Genomic DNA, 19132 nt, shown 5'->3' on the forward strand with positions numbered 1-19132 from the left:
GCTGAAAAGGAGGCTTAAAATGTAATCTGGTGGTAGAGCACCCGCCTAGCATGTGCAGAGGTTCTGGATTTAATCCCAGTATGGGGGGGAGGGGGGGAGGAGGCTTCATCTACAAAGTCAGACACGGTGGCACATTTGCATAACCTTAGCACTCAGAAGCCTAGGGCAGAAGGATGGCTACAAAATTGGGGCCAACCTGGGCTACATAGTGAGTTCATTGCCAGCCAAGGATACATAGTAAAAACCCACTTCGGGCTTTATGTATAGTTAGGTCATTTTCCACCTTCCAAAGACCATGAGTATATTCACCTTTCAGTTTTAGTGGCTAGTGTTAACACTACGGGAAAAGAGTTGGTAAATCACTCTGACCCACATAGCCTCCAATGCTCTTGACTTTCCCCAGCATAGCCCCATCTCTTTCCCCATGGCCTGACCCCAGACGTGAACTCACCAATCAAGTGTGTTTCGGCAGCTCGATCATAATAGTAGGAGAAAGCATAAAAGGAGCTTCCCCGAACCTCTTCTGGCTGGTGAAGTTTTCCTTGTACTACCCTCAGCACTTCTGCATAGCAGGGCTCAAAGCCCACCTCCCCTGTCAGGGAAAAAGTATATATCATTTGAGAATAATGATGTGGCAAACTACTAGAGTCAATGAGAGAAGAGCAAGAAAATCAAGGAAGCTGAATCTTGGCCTTTGAGCAGCAGTAGTGGGAGCAGCATAGCTATGGTTGAGGTTTAGTTTGATCCCTTCACAGTGTGAAGAGGATGAGAAGAAAGAGGACGAGGAGAAGGAGGAGCTCCTGAAACAGCGGGACACTTTGAAGGTGGAGCTGACCCAACTGTTAAAGTGACAGGTGGAGCAGGGTCTAAGCTATTCAAGATATGAGTGGTCCACAAACACATGACTGACCTCTCCATCATTACATTCAGAGAGAAAACCTCAGAAGTTCCATGAGAGCAAGAAGTAAAAGGCCCAGACCTGCACCCCAGGAAGACTAGAGCCAGGTAACTCTGGCCCACCAAGTCTGAGCAACTGAAGACAAGTAGCACCGGCAGAAACAGCTGTACCTTCTGTGCACATATGCAGATAAGGCTTGGAGTCTCCTCAACACCAAAACAAAACCTGGGGGCTGAAGACATGCCCCAGTGAAGAGCACTGGCTGCTTGTTTAAAAATGTTATTATTTTATGTGTGTGAGTGTTTGGTGCATGTATATCTGTGCACTACATATGTATCTGGTGCCTTCAGAGTCCAGAATCCCCTGGAACTGTTGTTTCAGAGAGTTGTGAGCCACCATGTGCTGGGAATTGAACCTGAGTCCTCTGAAAGAGTAGCAAGTGTTCTTGGCCCTGAGCCATCTCTTCATTCCCACTTCCTGCTCTTATAAAGGATATGGGTTCAGGTCCCAGGAACCATGTGAAGGCTCACAACTGCCTGTACCTCTAGTCCCAGGGGATCTGACTACTTCTGACCTCCATGGGTACTAGATGCATACATGGTGTACATACAAACATGCAGGCAAAACACATAAAATACATACATATATGCAAATAAAATTTTTAAAATCTTAAAAACATAAAACTAGACAAAATGAAAATAAAAAAGGCAGCCAAGTCTCAGAAGTCTTAAAAACAGATCTGTGGGCTGGAGAGATGGATCAGAGGTTAAGAACACTTGCTGTTCTTCCATAGGTCCTGAGTTCAATTCCCAGCAACCACATGGTGGCTCATAACCATCTATAGTAAGATCTAGTGTGCAGGCAGAATATTATATAAATAATAAATATATATTTAAAAAAAACAGATCTGTAACTTTCTTTAACCTCATCGTTTGTCCGTGGCAGCTCCTCTCCTTAACTTTTGTTCACCAAATAAAGCCACAGCCACAGCCCACCTGCTCCTGCCTGCCATTATGCTTCATGGTGTTTGTGAGCAATTATTTAGAAAGCTTCCTGGTTTCCTTCTCTGAAATAACAAAATTTCCCCTACTTTAATGTCTGTGCCTTTTATAATATCTACTGAATGATTCTTACCTCAACTCTTGAGTTTACTGTAACTAAAATCGTTAAACATACACAGGACCTGAAACAGAGAGCTGCATGCTGTACTAGACAGGTTACAACACATTTTTAGCATGACCATAAAACTCACAACAGGATGCAGAGTAGCCACTGCCTTGTGCGCTGTCCCTTGGACATACCAAGACCTCTAGAATAAGTGCTTTCAAAATGGCAAGTCTCTCTCCGGCTCTGGACCCTTCCTATAGGAGTTTTCCAGAACATGAACTATGAAGGTAATTTTAACCAGTGAGAAAACACCATTCACCTCCTTGGTTGCCACCATACTGGTATTTCACACCCCCGAAGATCCACTCTGCTTCCAACCATCTTGGTAAACAGGCACTTCGAAAAGTACGTCCATCAGTCCCTGAAAGAAGCACAACACGAGGCAAGTCTGTGAGAGCCAGAGGGTAGAACATACACAAGAAACACTGAACTGAATCAAGGGGGCTGGGCTTTATCTTGTGAAGGCTGCATCCTGTGACATGGCTTCTTCACAGGCTTTGTGGTAATGGTGAACTCTCTAAAGCCAGAGACAAATTTTTATGCACATGCACATTTGCCAGAGGGTTTTTAACTGTTGTCACATACCAAAGAAACAGAAAAACATAGTAAAGTAAGTTCCTTTTTTTAATGGTAGTTGAGATGTTAAATGAAACACACTTGAAGATACTTGGTAAATTGAAATGTTATGTGCTTTTCATCCTAGTACTAGCTTACTGTGAGCAAGGCACTGTCTGTGGTGCATTAGATACAAAATCATGTTTAAGGTGAAGAACAGGACACAGAAAGGTCAATGATTTGTCCTCAGTTACAAATCTGGGATTGCAGCCAGTTCTGCCTGTGCCCAACTGTGAAGACAGAAAAGGAATTGCTCAGTCATTCCACTTGGCAAACAGAACAGACTGTTTCCTGCAAAGGTTGTGCAAGTTCCCACCAAATACTGGAGGCTCCAGCCTTGTAGCTGCAGGTTCCTACCTTGTATAAGTAACCTTCACTCTAAAGGTGATGAACACATACCCCAGCACCAGCAGGTTTCATGTCTATTATGCAACACACGCCTCCCAAGTCAACATAGCCCTTTGCTCCACAGAATGAACGCCAAGGAAAGGCAGAGGGGAGCTGCATTTTGGCTGTCTCTCACCAGGAACTGGTACTCAGACAAACCTTCTGTTTCCAGGGCTCCCAGAGTTGCTAGTCTTGCAGCTTTCAATCCAAATCCCAAGTAACTGCAAAATACAGATTGACTGATTTCAGACTGTCCTGGATGTTTTCAGTCCACAGCTGCCTTTTTCGAATGTGTCATGATTTCTCTGACTCCCTTTGGAAAGATGGAAGCTCTGGCCTGCCTGTGCGCTGTAGTTAGTCACATGGCCAATAGAGGAAGACTTCTATAGTCTGGGTCAAGGGTCTGCAGCGAGAATTGCTCACAGGTGTGGTACCAAGGAACAGAGTCATTCTGGTGTCCCAGCCTGAGAGCCATCCCCAGAAAATCTCTGATCAGCTTTAGACTGGTCTCTGAACACCTGCAGCCCAGCTCGAAAGAGTTGGTACTGAACTCTGGCTGATGTCTGGGCCTTTTTCACAGGCTCCCATCTAAAGGAAGAAAAATGGATTCTTATATCACAGATTTTTGAGGCCAAAAATGGGGATACCTTCTAAGTTTCTCAGCTTTGGTGTATGGCTTGGGTTTCAGTAGACAGGGCTCAGGGGACTGGCAGAGACTTTCCGAGGCTTATAAGACACAGTAACAAATGTGAAAATGCTTTGAGAAGTTAGGAAGAGTAATACAGTGTGAACTGTCATTTCCCCTGCCCCCTCCTCACCTATGTGTATAGAGCTTAAAGGTGCTGTTAAACATCGCAAAGGAAGTGAGGTAGCCCCTAGGTGTTTGTTCCAGGGTTTCCTGTAGACCAGAAAAAGCAAAAAGACCATTCAGCACCGGCAATTATAGGGAGATTTTAGCACAGCCCTCCACAACCCTCCCCAAAATCAGACATGGGGAAAATTAAACTTCAAGTCTCCCAAGACTGGAGGAGCCAGAGGGACTTTCTCCAGTCATTAATCAACTGCTTAACCTAGTCACTGTAGGGCTGATGTCTCAAAGCCACTGTCTTAGCACCTTGACACTTTCTAAGTGCGTTGCCAGTAAGACCTTCATAAAAACGACTCACCTCAAACTGGGGGAGAAATGTGATTTGGGTGGAGGCACCACCCAGATCAAGGGTCCCCACAGTCTCCTGGCCATGGCCATGAAGTTGACCTGTTAATGATAGCAAGGCATGAGTACAAAGGCCATCCAGACTGTCTGTAGGTCCTCCCTTACTTTTATTGTACACTAAAGGTATTTTATGTTGATTCACTGTTCCCTAAGCCCAAAGGCTTCAGGCTAATGCAAACTCAGATGGCCTCTGATGCCTTGAAAGCAATTATAAACTTATCTTGTCCTCTCTGCCCTCTTCTTTTTTAAAAAGAATATTATGTTCAATTTTAAGTATGTGTATGTGTGTGGGTATGTACACATGAGTGTGCTGCCCCAAGGCTAAAGTACTGGAGCTAGAATTATAGGCCGTTGTAATTCCCAGTGTGGGTGCTGGGAACTGACCTGAGCTCTTCTGAAAGAACAAGTGGTTTTAAGTGCTGATGCATTTCTTTAACCCCAGCCGTTTCTTTTAAAGAAAGGACAGTACAGGAAGAGAGGTGGATTTTTATCCTCCTTGTCTGCCTGTAAAAGCCAGTTAGGGTTATAAAATAAGGAAACAGGTGCAATGATACACACTTGTAATCTCAGCACTCAGGGAGGCAGAGGCAGGCAGATCTCTGTGAGTTCCAGGCCAGCCTGGGCAACAAAGTGAGTCCAGGACAGCCAAGGCTACATAGGGAAACCCTGTCTCTAAAAACAACAACAAAACAAAACAAAAAACTTAAAGATTTATTTATTTTTACCTGTTAGAAAGTTCACAGTAACCCAGGCTAATATGCCTAAACGAGAGAAAAAGAAAGATTATATTCTAGATAATTTCTCCCTCTGTTCTATTTCTCTCTATATTTCATGTCTATAACATTGTCTCCCTGAACCATTCCTCCCTGCTTATTTACTTAGTTCCTCTTTCTTTTATGCTATTCCCAGTTCCTTTAATTGGATCTTTCATTGACTCCTTCCCTTTCTCCTAAAGTATCTATGTCATCATTTACCCCACCTTCATAGGACCCATCCATGATGGTAACACTGTCATCTGGGACCAGGAAAGGTGACTTCTTGAAGATCTCCTCTACCTAGGGAAAAGATATAAAAATTCTGTGAGGAAGTTAAACAAATGGTCACATTTTGCTATGTTCTGTAGGTCTTAGGAAATGCTCTAGTTCATTTCCCTAGATAAAACAATAGCAACACTCATTCCTTTTCCCTGTGAAACCAGAGAAGGAACTGTCATTTCTTGCAGGACAATTCTAGACATGGAACTGTCATTTTCTTGCAAAAACACAAGCATAGGGATTCCTTAAGAAACCCGTCTAAATTTATTATCAACTAGACCTAGAGAAAAACATATATTTGTGTCTACTAACTAAAATAAAAAATGTGTTGTTAGCTCCCTGGACATGCAGTGAATACTGGGAGGGCCAATTCCCATTCCATTCCTTAGATAAGCGATGAGCTTGCACAGTAAAGGAGCTGAGGCACTCTACCTCTGCTGGATTTTGGTGCATGGCTGGGGCCTGTAGAGACCTAGGGAGACCACAGACCTGGTCTATGGAGTCCTATTTTAGGAGGTGTGGATGAAGACCTTACACAAATGCTTCTGATTCTCTACAAATATAGGCCACTGAGACATGCATTATGGCCTTAAATGTTTTTACAGTTATGGATTTGTGTGTATTCATGGTGGGCCTGTGAATGCCACAACATATTTGGAGGTTAGAAACAACTTCCAGGTGTCAGTTGGACCCTTCTACCATGTGGGTCCTGCAGATAAAACTCAGGCTATCAAGCAAGGTGGCAAAGCACCCCTAATGCTGAGTCATCCCACTGGCTTATAGCTTATTTTTACATTACTATTATAGGTGGGGACTCTACAAATATAAATAAGAAGGACTCAGTTTGCTGTTCTCAGGTCTGACGGGAAGAAACATATCAAGGAGTGACCGAGGAACCCTGTTTTAGCCAACAAAAAGGGCCAGTCAGGTGAGCGGCAGACAAACTTACAGAAGATAGACAAGCAAACAGAAGTAAGCAGATTCTGTTCTAGCCTTCTCCCCTCCCATCTTCTGCCCCAAGCTTATTTCAACAGAGCACCCAGCATGGTATTTACTTATTGATATGTATTTGTGTGTGAGCACATGTGTGTGGAGGCCAAAGGTCGACCTCAGGCATCTTCCACAGTCACTCTCCACCTTATTAAATGAGACTGTGTTTCTTGTTGAACTGGAAGTCAGTGACTGGATAGACCAGCTGGCCTGCAAGCCCTAGAGACCTTCCTGCTCCGTCTTCCCAGTGCGGGGACCACAGGTGCATACTGCCATGCCTGTCCCACTGTGGATGCTAGGAACTGGAACTGAGGCGCTCATGCTTGTACTGTTTCCACAACAGTGTTTCTAAAATGGACAACAAATTATTCCTCCTTAGTCAAAATATCCTGGCATCTACCTTTAAAAGAAAAAAAAAAGAAAAAAAAAAAAAAAAAAAAAAAAAAGCCAAAGCCTTTCTGTTTATCTTTGAATACTGATAAGACGAAGTCTCTGTTGCCCAGCCTCCTGATGGCTTCCTCTCAGCAAGCCAGCCATGGGACATCCTGGAAGCTGTTCCTGACCTCAGGCTTTGTGTCTGCTGTTTCTTTAGACTGAAAGAGTCTTCTTACCAAATGTCTTGTCAGGTCTCTGATCAAATTAATTACATCAAAGAGATTTGGCTAGAGCGATAGCTCAATAGTTAGGAACACATCTTCCTCAGAGAGATCTTTACTCTACTTAAGATAGTAATGGTCCCACCCAGCACTCTCTACATGCTTCGCCTTGCTTATGTCTTTCCACAGGGCAAATCCCACTTTGACCTGATTGGTTTTTTATTATAATGAGATTCTGCCTATAAATGTTCTTTATAACATGAAATTTAATGTTTATTATGTCTCATAATATATTTATTGTATAAGTATGTACAATAAAATATAAAATATTAAGGTTAATAAAACTATACTAGGCTGGGCATGGTGGTACATGTATTTAATCCCAGTACTTGGGAGACAGAGGCAGGCAGACCTCTGTGAGTTCAAGGCCAGCCTGGTCTACAAACTAAGTCCAGGACAGCTAGGGCTATTACACAGAGAAGCCCTGTCTTGAAAAAAAAGACAAAGAGGGGGCTGGAGAGATGGCTCAGAGGTTCAGAGTACTGTTTGGTCTTCTAGAAGTCCTGAGTTCAATTCCCAGGAACCACATGGTGGCTCACAACCACCTATAATGAGATCTGGTATCCTCTTCTGGCATTCAGGTGTACATGCAAGGCAGAATATTGTATACATAATAAAATAAATAAATTAAAAAAAAGAAAAAGGAAACCACACTTAATTTTTTCATTTGAAAAATTGTTGTAAAAATGTTTCAAACATTTTATGCCAAGAGAAAAAAAAAACTTAGAAAACCAGAGACTATAAACTGTATAATTCCATTTGTATGAAACATAAGAAACTTTGAGTTTACTTTCTCAAGATCTGTCACCTTCGTTTCTGAAATAGGACCTCTCACTGGGACTTGGGGTTCACTAATTAAGCTATGTTGCTTGGCCACCAGGCCCCAGGGACCCGCCTGTCTCCATCTCCCTAGCACTGCAATTTCAAGTTTGTGCCCCCATGCCTGGTATTTTCCACCTATGTACTGGGGATCAAATTCAGGTGCTCAAGATTGTATGGCAAGAACTTTACTGACAGAGCCGTCTCTCCAGCCCTGTAAATAGATGTACTTCAGTGTACATACATTTTTTTCAATAGAGTTTGTTTAGATCCATTTCTATATTATATGCCTTGAAAATTTTCAAATGAGGACTATCCACTGGGTGTGGTGGCACGCCTGTAATCCCAGCCCTTGGGGGCAGACGAGATGGCTTAAGGGTAAGGGCACTTGGTGCTAAGCCTGGTGCACGAGTTTAAGCCCTAGGATCCACTCGGTGGAAGGAGTGAGTGAACTGTAAGTGGCCCTCTGACCTGCATGCTGTACTATGGCACATGTGAGTGTATACACACAAATACATACAAAATAAATAAACAAACAAATGCAATAAAAATATCATGGAAGAAGTGCTTTCAGCTTTTTAAGGAAAAGCTCTTTCAATTCAAGAGTGATAGTTTAAAATGCAGGTGGCTACTCTCCCAGTCGCCAGGGCAACTGAGCAGTGATGGGGTACTGAAAACAGAGGTCACTCCATGAGGCTTCATAGAGGAAAAACCCAGCATTATTCAAGATTCAGATTCAAAAATCACCTCCGAGAGCAGAGCCTGGGCTTTCTGCTCTGGCAGTAAACGCAGTCCGGCTGTTGCTTTCAGAACCACCGGGGTCCTTTTCCAGTGACTTCTAGGGATGGAGTCTTTGGCCACTTCTAAGAGTCCTTGAACAGTCTCTGCACCCTGTCAAAAGAGAAAGCACAGTCACCCAGTGGCAGGCCATTTAGCAGCATGGGTCTGTTCCTTGGGTGGGAGGGTGGGAGAGAGCAACAGAAGCAATCTGGTAGAGTGCTCCAACCCCTCCTCTCTGCAGAAGGAAACCTAGAGAAGCAGCATTCCCATACAGTGGAATTCACCGTCTCTGTTACAGAGCTGTCATTCTGAATGATTGTTATTTTATGTTTCTGTAAATTAGATTTAGGCCAGAAAGTTAGACAACTCAAGAGTTGCAGTCAGGGAACTTGCTTGTTTGCTAGCCATGACCTAAAGCAGGTTACTCGGCTTTCCTGGGGCTTGGTTTTCTAGGGTAGGGGTTGGCAGGTATGTCTCATATTGCCACTAAACTGCTGTGTGCACAGTGATCACAAAAACGCAAGTCATAGCTGTTATGCAATCTCTAGATCGGAATGTGATAGGTTCTTTTTTTTTTTATATCACTAGTACCGACAAGCAGGGCACAGAGTACATCATTAACCTATGACTGTTTAAAACTATGATTTAAGCCCAATATTTTGGAGCTGGAGAGATAGCTCAGTGGTTAAGAGCACTGGCTGCTCTTGTAAGATTTGGTTCCCAGCATTCACATGGCAACTCACTACCGTCTGCAACTCTAGTCCTGGAGGTACCTGACACCCTCTTCTGCTCACCACAGGCACTGTGTGCATGTGATGTGCAGGCAGATACACGGGAAGAACATCAATACACAGAAAATAAGATGAAAAGAATTTAAACCTACTGCTTTCTAAAGTGAAAACTTTGTCCTTGTAACAAGCGGCCCCCAATCTTTTGAGACAAAGTATCACCATGTAGCTAGAGCTAACCTTGAACTACTGATCGTTCTGCTTCAGCCTCCCACATGTGGAGATGACAGGTGAGACCACACCCTTTAGTAAACACAATACAATCCTCCTTTCTAGATGTCAAATCCTCTCCTGCGAATGTAGCTGCTTTCAGCCCCTAGCACTTTCGCCATTTCACCTGTTGAACTAGAAAGTGCGTCTCAGTTCTTTAAGCTCACAGTGTTTTGTTTTTTCCTTTGTTTGTTTGAGACAAGGTTTCTTTGTAGCCCAGGATGTCAAAACAAAACAAAGGCAAAACATTTCATGTTATATAGCCAAAGATGGGCTCAGACTCTTGGTAATTTTCCTGCCCCAGCCTCCTAAGTGCGGGGATTCCAGGTATGAGCCACCACATATGAGCAAGCCCCAGCAATTTTCCCGGCTCAGCTTCCCAAGGTGCTGTGGCTGCAAGCACTCAAGCAATGCCATCTCCAGTTTTTGATGTGGGTGCTGAGTTCTGAGCTCAGCTCCTCACATGTGTACAGCAAGTCCTCCGACTCAGTGAGACATCTATCCAGCTCCCAAAAATCTACTTCTAGCCTTCTACCTACTCCTTGTAAGTCTGGGGTATACAGTTATGATTACTCAGGAGACTCACTAAGGAAGGAAAAATGATCTCAGATGACATCAGTATTATTACTGAACAGCATGAGATGTTTAATGACAGGGGTATTGCGTACTTATCAAGACACTGAGACCCTAAACATCAAGTTAAGCCAGGCCTAGTTTTGTAGGCCTAATCACAGCTATTCAAGAAGCTGAGACATTAGGATCACAATTTTAAGGCCTTCCTATGCCACTGAGTGAGTTCAAGACCATGCCAACTTAGTGAGATGCTGTCTCAAACGAACATAAAAAGGGTTCTTAGACACAGCTCAACCACAGAGCACTCACTCTGCGTTTGCTCCCTAACATACATGAAATGGAAACAAACCCCATTAACTCATAAAACTCACCTGTTTGGGCTGATCTACAAAAGCAGAAAGTCCTGGCTTCACAGAGTCAAAAATTTCACCTTCTAGAAAGGGGAGCTCTCCTATTTTTGTTCATGGAAGAAAAAAAGGAAAGAAGGAAAGAAAGAGAGAGAGAGAGAATTACCAGACTTTAGGTGCTTCAGATGCTAATCTCTAGGCATTGCTCTATGGTTTAATAGACTAATGAGTCTCCCTGCAAAGCTATTGCACACCATCACACCTCTGAGAAATGCTCTGCAGAAGAGTTAGGAAGGGAGAATACAAGTTCTTCTGCAACCCTAGAGAGCTGCTTTTCTGTCTCTCTGGTGGGACTCTAGCTCTCACTCCTTTACCTCAACTCCTTTTTTTTTCAAACTGTTAATAAAACTTTGAGACAGGGTTTCACTATGTAGACCGGGCTAACCTTGAACTGCCTATATAACCTCAGTTTTGAATTGTGGTCCTCCTGTCCTAGCTCCTTCAGATAATTCAGAAAAAGTTTGTCTTCAAGGTCTCTCCAGTACCATTTCCAAGGATGGCAGTGAAAACTTGTACAGACACTTCTCTCCGAGTCACTGCCAACATTCTTGATATTCTGGACCTTTGGGGTATTAACCTTTGGAGAAGACGAAGGACAAATTACAGCTCTACCTGGGCCAAAACTTCTCCGTCTCTCTTCTTGTTGAGACAGTGTTGTTGTATTGTCACTGGTCTCAAATACCCTATGTAGCAGAGGGTGACCTTGAACTCCTTCCTGACCCTCCTGCTCTCACCTTCCGAGGGTTTCTGTGTCCAGTTCACGTGATCCTGTGGATCAAACCTAGGGCTTCATGAATGTTAGGCAAATTCTCCACCCGCTGAGCTATGTCCCCAGTCTGTCCCATACTGTCTCTCTTAATTCCGCATTAAAATAAACTATGTGTTCAATTACACCTCTGAAGAACTACCTCCAAACGCTGGAAGGTTCCCTAACCCACACCGTACACTCAGCACATCTGTCTCTGGGAGAAGATGCTAAGTGTAGACTCACGCAGACTGTGAAGGGCCCAGCCATGCTCACCTGCTGTTTTCTGCACAAAGGTGTAGACATGAATTCGAGTTCCAGTGCTGCCTGCATCAAACATGATTCCATAAAAGGTGCTGGCACTGACATTGATGGGGCACATGGAAGACAAGAAGACACCCTCGAACCAAGTCTGCCGTTCTCTGTGGAAGACAGTGCTGCCAACTCGGGCTACCATCAGCATGAAGAAGACAGCGCCCCAGGAAGTGGCCATATTCTTCCCAGCTGTGGACCCGGGGCTTCGTCGATGAAGCAGTGCTGCTCACACGCCTGTGGGGGCTGCGGGGACAAAGATACACAGGTGTGTTGACTGGCTTCTATGGATAACCTATTTTAAACATAGAAACCAATGAAAACTTTTTATGGAAATCCTACCCGTCCCCACGGTGTTCCTTCTCTAATAACCAGCATAACAAGCTAAACCAGGCCAACACAGGTTCTCAGGCCCCTCTTCTGAAGAGTATTTGATTTCAGGAAGATTTAAAATGTTTTTCCCACACTTTGTTTTGCACTGTAGGGTGGTTTTCACATACTCAAAGGCTGTCTTCTACCCTGCTTCTATATGGTTGAGCTTAACTCTCTTTTTCTATATTTATTTAATTTTATTTTATGTGCATTGGTGTGAAGGTGTCAGACCACCTGGAACTAGAGTTACAGACAGTTGTGGGCTGTCATGTTGGTGTGGGGAATTGAACCTGGGTCCTCTGAAAGAGCAGACAATGTTCTTAAGAATTGAGCCATTTCTCTGGTCCCAGAGCTTAACTTTCTTCTTTCCATTTTGACCATTTTGCCTTTATATATTACACTGATATTATACACTAACACTAACCTTCTCTTGTTTTTTACTGGGCCTGATGGTATAGACCTATAATCTCAGCTATTTGTGAGGCTAGCTGGGCTACCGAGTGAGTTTAAGGCCAGCTGTTCAACTTAACAAGACTGTCTCAACAGTATTAAGGAGGTATAGCTCAATTCAGATGCTTGACCAGCATGTATAGATCCTGAGTCTGATACTCAGCTCCCCATGAACCAGGCATGGAAGCACAAACCTGTCATCTCAGCATCCAAGAAGGCAGAGGCAAACTCTTCAGAAGTTCAAATCATCCTTGCCTACGCTGTAAGCTTGAGGCCAGCCTGGGGCATATGAGACCCTGGTTGAAACACGGCAGCAGTGGTGTGGGTGACTAGGGCTATAACTCAGCAGAGTCTTTCCTATATTCAGGCGGCCCGAGATTTAATCCTCACTACTGAAGAAAAAAAAATGCTTAACTTCTACATTTCTAATTTAAAGTTTTAAAGATGTTATAAAGTTCAGGATGAAGTGCTTGCATGGTGTGTATGATCTTGAGCACCACTTAAACTAGGCATGTTAGTACATGCCTATACACCTAGCAAATTCAGGACGTGGAAGTAAGAAGATTAGGAGTTCAAGTTCACCCTCAGATAAAATGTGTTTGAGGCCAGGGAGGCTGAGGCAGGCATATCTCCCGGAAGCCAGCCTAGTCTATACAGTGAGCTCTAAGCCAGAACTTGTCTCAAAAAAAAAAAAAATTAAGTTTGTAGGCTTCATGTTATTGTGAACAAATAAAGATTCAAATGCTGATTTCTGTGCCCCCAAATCTGGTTGCAATTCTTGTTTTGAGATCTCCTGTCTCGATATGGTATAAACATTGTTCCTCCATCATTCCCTGATATGTCAATAAAGAGGCTTGACAAGGTGGGTGTTGTGATGCATGCCTTTAATTCCAGCACTCAGGGAAGCAGAGGCAGACCTATCTCTGTGAGTTTGAGGCCAGCCAGGTCCACAAAGAGGATCTAGTACAGCCAAGGCTACACAGAGAAACCCCTCTGGAAAAACCACAACACACACACACACACACACACACACACACACACACACACACACAGAGAGAGAGAGAGAGAGAGGGAGAGAGAGAGAGAGAGGCCTGACAGCCAATGACTGCACAGGGGAAAGAATAGGACTGGACTTCTGTCAGCCACGGGAGGAGGAGACAGAAAAAGGAAGTGAGGGATTCAGCTAAGAGGGCAGGCCTAGGAGACATCAGGAGAGAGCAGCTGGAGAAGAAAAAGCAGTAAAAGCAAATATCTTGGAGATTTACACTGGGAGGAAGCCAGACTAGCTTAGAGGGTTAAAAATAGATTAAGACTGCTCAGTGCTTGTGCCATAAAGCTTGCCAAATAAATATAATAGTTCAGTCTCAATTATTTGGATGTTAGTTGGGAAGAGAAAAACGCAACACCATTTAAAAATTATCACTAACATAAGTTCAAGGTCATCCTCAGCTACACATTGAATTTGAGTCAGCTTCAATGAGGAGCCAAGGAGACTATCTCAACAAAAAAATTCTCTCTCCTTGTGTTTATGGCCTTCAAAAAGTAGGTCACTGAACTGCCACCTGTGATCAATACTGGTAGTGGCTTTCATGTACAGCATTTAAAAAAAATAAGTCAACATAATTTAAAAACACCAAATAAGACCACCATGATTTTAAGTTTTAGATCCTGTTATTGCCAGGAAGACTTAGGGCAAACAGACAAGTTACGGTAGAAACATTCTGTGTCTTATTGGAAGTCATAAAGCAAGTCAACAGTGAAATCTTGACCAGAGGTCAAATGTCTTAACAGGTATTCTGCTTTCTTTCCTATTTGGTTTTGTTTTTAAATTATAGGATAGAGATTGATTATGTAATATCTTCTAATGTTTTCCTAGGACTGATTTTAGAAATGGGAAGAGACAGGGAACTGTTATTATTGTTGTATTATTATCAGGTATTATATTAATGACTTTTCAAAATATACAAGAGGCCTTTTTCCATTATCACAGTGTGTCAAAGCCATTAAAGGAAGTTGTAAATGTTCTTGAAATCAGTGGTGAAAACATTCCGTAGCAGGACTAGAGAGATGGCTCAGAAGTTAAGAGTACACTCTGCACTCACAGAGAGTAGTTTATAACTGACTATAATTCCAGATCCAGAACACTTGACACCCTTTTACAAGTACTCACCCAACATACACAATTAAAATAAAATAAATCTCATTATAAAAACCCAAAACTTCAATAGTAGCATTCAGTAGAATGATGGAATCGAGTCTACCTGGCTGCTTAAAACATTTATTTTTCTTAGATCGCCATGAAGGGAAAAACAAAACAACACAGGATGCTGTTTTGATCATCTGTAGCTGACCTATCCTGTAATCAGAGCCAGAGTTCTTCACTGGGGTTGCTCGGCCTCAATGCTAACTCTGGAGCTGGTAGTTACTAGTGATAAGCTGTCCTGTGCTTAGTAGGATGTTTAGCAGCATCTCTGGCCTAGACTCACTAATGCCCACAGAAGGCTTCACCTCATCTCTCCCCAATATACTGACTGTGACAACCAAAATAGGACTCTGGACATTTCCAGCTACCTCTTGGCTCGTTGTTTCCTCCTGCTTTCGGCCACATATTTTCCTGGTAGTAACCAAAAATGCCACAGCTATCCTCTAATAGCTGTCTTGCTTGGTTAGCTATTATACCAACATACTGCAATGGCAGTTTGAATATCTATTCCAACACCACAGCTTAACTGCCATCCTATAGCTAAGAATGAAAGCTATTATTTAGGAATGGAAACAATGAGAAATGTTAATCTTTCAGAATCCCAAACAAAGAAACTCCATCCCAGGAAACCAAGCACAGAAAGGGCAGCTGCCTGGCCAGATCTATACTCACTCCTTAAAGCACTACTCCCTTTGGCGGATTCTTCTTTTACAGCAAGTGGGCTGGTCATGCAGGTCAACTTAGCTGAAAGCAGAAATACTGATTTAGATTTTTTGTTGTTGTTATGTAGTCTTTGCTGGGTTTGAACTCATGGAGATCAGCCTGCCCCTGACTCTCAATACTGTTATTAACAGCGTGTACCACCATGCTTGGCTGTTCTCTTTGAAAGGCCCAGGCACCAGTTTTCTCAACCTGTCACTAAACTCCTTCAGGGGTCACTCAGATTTTCTGTATTACTGTGGTTTCCATAAGCCTCTCCAGCAAACATTCCATTGAGTAAACATTTGTTTTCTTCCAGAAGAGATTAAGCGGGGAGGGTAACACATGCTAAGTATATTTTCATGGAGTGAGAAACTGCAGAGTCATACTTGTGTAAGTAGAAAGAAGGTCAAGTGTTTCCAGGAAAGCAAGATGACACACAAGATGCCCTTTGCCCTTAGAACATGCCCCCTGGCACATTGCAACCTCCTTTTCGTTAAGATTAGTTATTTTAAAAATGGCACTGGCGGGACTTTCAGTGTGGAATTTATAGAAAGGTGCTGCATTTCGTATGGCCTGCTTGCACAGCCTGCTCATTCACTCTTAACGGTCTATACTCACACGCCAGTTTCTCAGCAAAAGGCTCCCTATCCTTTTTTTAAAGTGCAACCCGGCTGTCCACATGCTCCTTCTTTATCTTTATCTCTAGTGCTTTCTCTCCTTCCAACACACTCGCCTACTTCTATTTCCATGTTCCTTCCTTCCCCACTTCTAGCCTCTATTTGATCTACAGGGATTTGTGAGTTTTGTTCTGATGTGCTAGAAGAGTGATAATACATGGTGGGTTTTAGATAAATGCCCTGCAGGGATAAAATCGGAGTTAATAGCTCAGGCACTTGGTCCACTAAGCACAGCACAGTAGCTTGACTTCTTTCCGAAGGATTAATCCCTCACACTGGAGAACAGGATTCCAAGCTGCCAAGGACAGAGTATTTTCCCAACTGTGTGGCTTACACAAAGGTTTCATTTTGTCCAAATGTGTCAAGTTTTGTATGCTAGTCAAAATAATGTAGATAGTTGTTTCCTTTTTATAGACAGAAGAATACAACAATATATTTAACCCACTCTTTTCAGGACTGTTTTCTTTAGTCATCTCTTGCTCATTCTCTTCTCACCCAGCAGAGCCCCTTCGGTTGCTTTAAATGTCTGGTACCAGGTAGTGTGTGCCCATCTCCTGTTACAGTCTTTTCAAACGTGGTTTGTTTTCTGTTAAGATCCCACTGTGTGGCTCAGGCTGGCCTGAGATTGTCACATTTGTAAACACTAGTCCTCCTGCCCAGCCTTCCCAGAGCTTCTCATTTTGCTTGTTCCCCAATCTTCCATGCCCTCTGGAATGTGGGAGACCACACTGCAAGAGGCCCGGGGCTCCCTCATGTACTCACCAGCTCCTGTCTGCCCGTTTCCTGAGTGCTTGTGTTCACTGTGAATTGCCTTTGCTCTTTGCTCCCTGTGAGTCCTTTTGAAACAAGCCTTGCTTCACAAATGAGTCACCCTGTGCTAGTTTATAACTGTGTAGATTTTTGCTAACTCATTTTCCTCTTTATCTTTCACTTTACCTTCTCCACCTTTTTTCTTTTTTTTTTTATAATTTATTTAATTTTATTTTATGTGCATTAGTGTGAAGGTGTCAGTCAGATCCCTCGAATTGGAGTTACAGACAGTTGTGAGCTGCCATGTGGGTGCTGGGAATTGAACCTAGGTCCTTTGGAAGAGCAAACAGTGCTCTTAACCACTGAGCCATCTCTCCAGCCCCCTCCACCTTTTTTCTACATGCATGATTGGTTCATTTACTTTTACAATTGCTAAATTCTAACCAACAGAATTATTGCTCATAGTGCAGAAGTTCCTTTTCTTTTCAAGACAGGGTTTCTCTGTGTAGCTCTGGGTGTCCTGGAACTCACTTTGTAGACCAGGCTGGCCTCAAACTCACAGAGATCCTCCTGTCTCTAAAGGTGTCCCCACCACTTTTATTCCCAGCCCCGTGTAAATGGCAGAAGTTTCTTACAATGTTCTGTCTGCATGTACACCTGCACCCCAGAAAAGGGCACCAGATCCCCTTGTAGATGGTTAATAAGCCACCATGTGGTTGCTGGGAATTGAATTCAGGACCTTTGGAACAGCAGCCAGTGCTCTTAACGGCTGAGCAATCTCTCCAGCCCAGGGCAGAAGTTTCTTCAGAACCAAATTCTAGTGGGGCTTAGTAGAACAAACCTATGATCTGAGCATATAGGAGGTTGAGATACGAGGATTACAAGTCTGAAGCTGAGCGCTCTGTACTCTCAGCACTCTGGGAGGCAGAGGTAGGCGAATCCTGTGAGTTCAAAGCCAGCCTGGTCTACAAAGTTAGTCCAGGACAGCCAGGGCTACACAGAGAAACCCTGTCTTGAAAAGGATGAGAGGCCAAGGCAGAGCCTGAGTCACAAGATGGCATTAACCTGAAGAGGTGATGATACATGGGAAATTCTGAGAACTGCTAAGTTGCCTCAAAATACAGATATTCCAGAATAAAGAGGGCAAATGTGAGAAAGCAGTTCTGGTGGCACTAACTCGGATTTTTAAAGTAGGCTTGTTTGTCTTGTATGGTTCCATGAGACACCCTAAGTTAATTATTTAAGTCTTCCCATTCTCCACAGAGACAAATAGCAATATTGATTAACTTGGATAAAAGGAAAATATTTACCAACAATTGAAAATAACAAAATAGGATAAGAGACTAGATAGGGCCACCTTAAATCTGAATTCAGTAACCCGGAAACCAGCCTCTTGCAGATTCATCTGAGGCCACAGCAAAGCTGTCTTCAACAAGGTTAAACATGAAGCATAGGGCACACTTAAAATGTCACTCCGATAAAAGTTCTGAACTGCAAACTTAACTATAGGAATAGGTATGGCCAAAGCCACACAAACCTACAGGGAGGTGAGTCTGAGCAGGCAGGTGTGGGAGGGCTCAGCAGCGAACAAAGCTCACCTGGGTGGGACATAAACAGCCCCAAGGGTCAGGGCTTGGAACACCTTGCTATCTGAAGAATGCGGGCACGTACGACACCTTTTAGCTTTTCAGAGCCAGGTGTAGGTGGGAACACCTTAGGCACCAATGAACACATCCCAGATGGGCTGAGGGAGCCTGCAATGGGGAAAGGGAGTAGCCCCAAGTCCCACTATGACATATCTCTGTGAGCTCCAGGCCAGCCTGGTCTTCCTAGCAAGTTCCAGAGTTACATGGTGAGAGCTTGTCTCAGAACTAAACAAACAAATTAAAAAAATAAAAATAAAAAGGCAGTAAAAAGAAGAAAATTAGTAAAAATTTAATACTGGCTTTAAAAAAAAATCTCACGAAGTTTTCTAGTTTCTGTTAATGGTTTCATCAAATTACTTAAGGAAAAGAATCAAAATTTAAGTACTACACCTCACATAATATTTCTACTAACAAAATAAAATTTAAAATTTAAAATGAAAGTCAGATACATTTCTGAATGGGCAAGAAGGAAATAGTAAGTCACTATTTTTATCAGCAAATAATTTACAATCTACTGAAACTAAATATTCAGAGTAAAAATATACACAGAAGAGGTACTTACTTCACAGTACATACATAAAAATGTTTCTGATCACAAAGTGGCAGATTAATAAGGCACTGAGGAGGTATTTGAGACAAGACTGACAACCAGCACAGCTTTGAAAACTACAAAAAGATTTAATCACATGTCATTTAAGTGTCAATAAAACTAATAAAAAGGCTTAAAGAAAAACCAGT

General features: G+C 42.9%; 2 protein-coding genes across 2 annotated transcripts in view; one reads left to right on the plus strand and one right to left on the minus strand.

The window, feature by feature from the left end:
- The window catches only part of Coq6 (coenzyme Q6, monooxygenase), a 22122-nt gene extending 20226 nt beyond the window's left edge, over positions 1-1896 (plus strand). Inside the window, exon 13 of the mRNA XM_021634185.2 lies at positions 931-1896. The gene's annotated coding sequence lies outside the window, so the exon portion shown is untranslated. The remainder of the gene's footprint in view (positions 1-930) is intronic.
- Positions 1-11840, minus strand: part of Entpd5 (ectonucleoside triphosphate diphosphohydrolase 5 (inactive)) — a 20161-nt gene extending 8321 nt beyond the window's left edge. Inside the window, exons 1-10 of the mRNA XM_021634189.2 lie at positions 11559-11840; positions 10502-10581; positions 8527-8670; positions 5260-5335; positions 5006-5041; positions 4234-4322; positions 3886-3965; positions 3227-3288; positions 2325-2426; positions 452-592 (exon numbers count right to left, since the gene is read on the minus strand). Coding sequence (XP_021489864.1) covers positions 452-592; positions 2325-2426; positions 3227-3288; positions 3886-3965; positions 4234-4322; positions 5006-5041; positions 5260-5335; positions 8527-8670; positions 10502-10581; positions 11559-11775 — 1027 coding nt within the window. The 5' untranslated portion in view covers positions 11776-11840. The remainder of the gene's footprint in view (positions 1-451; positions 593-2324; positions 2427-3226; positions 3289-3885; positions 3966-4233; positions 4323-5005; positions 5042-5259; positions 5336-8526; positions 8671-10501; positions 10582-11558) is intronic.
- Positions 11841-19132: the final 7292 nt, after the last annotated feature.

This window comes from Meriones unguiculatus, chromosome 7, assembly GCF_030254825.1.
Source record: "Meriones unguiculatus strain TT.TT164.6M chromosome 7, Bangor_MerUng_6.1, whole genome shotgun sequence".
Classification (NCBI taxonomy): domain Eukaryota; kingdom Metazoa; phylum Chordata; class Mammalia; order Rodentia; family Muridae; genus Meriones; species Meriones unguiculatus.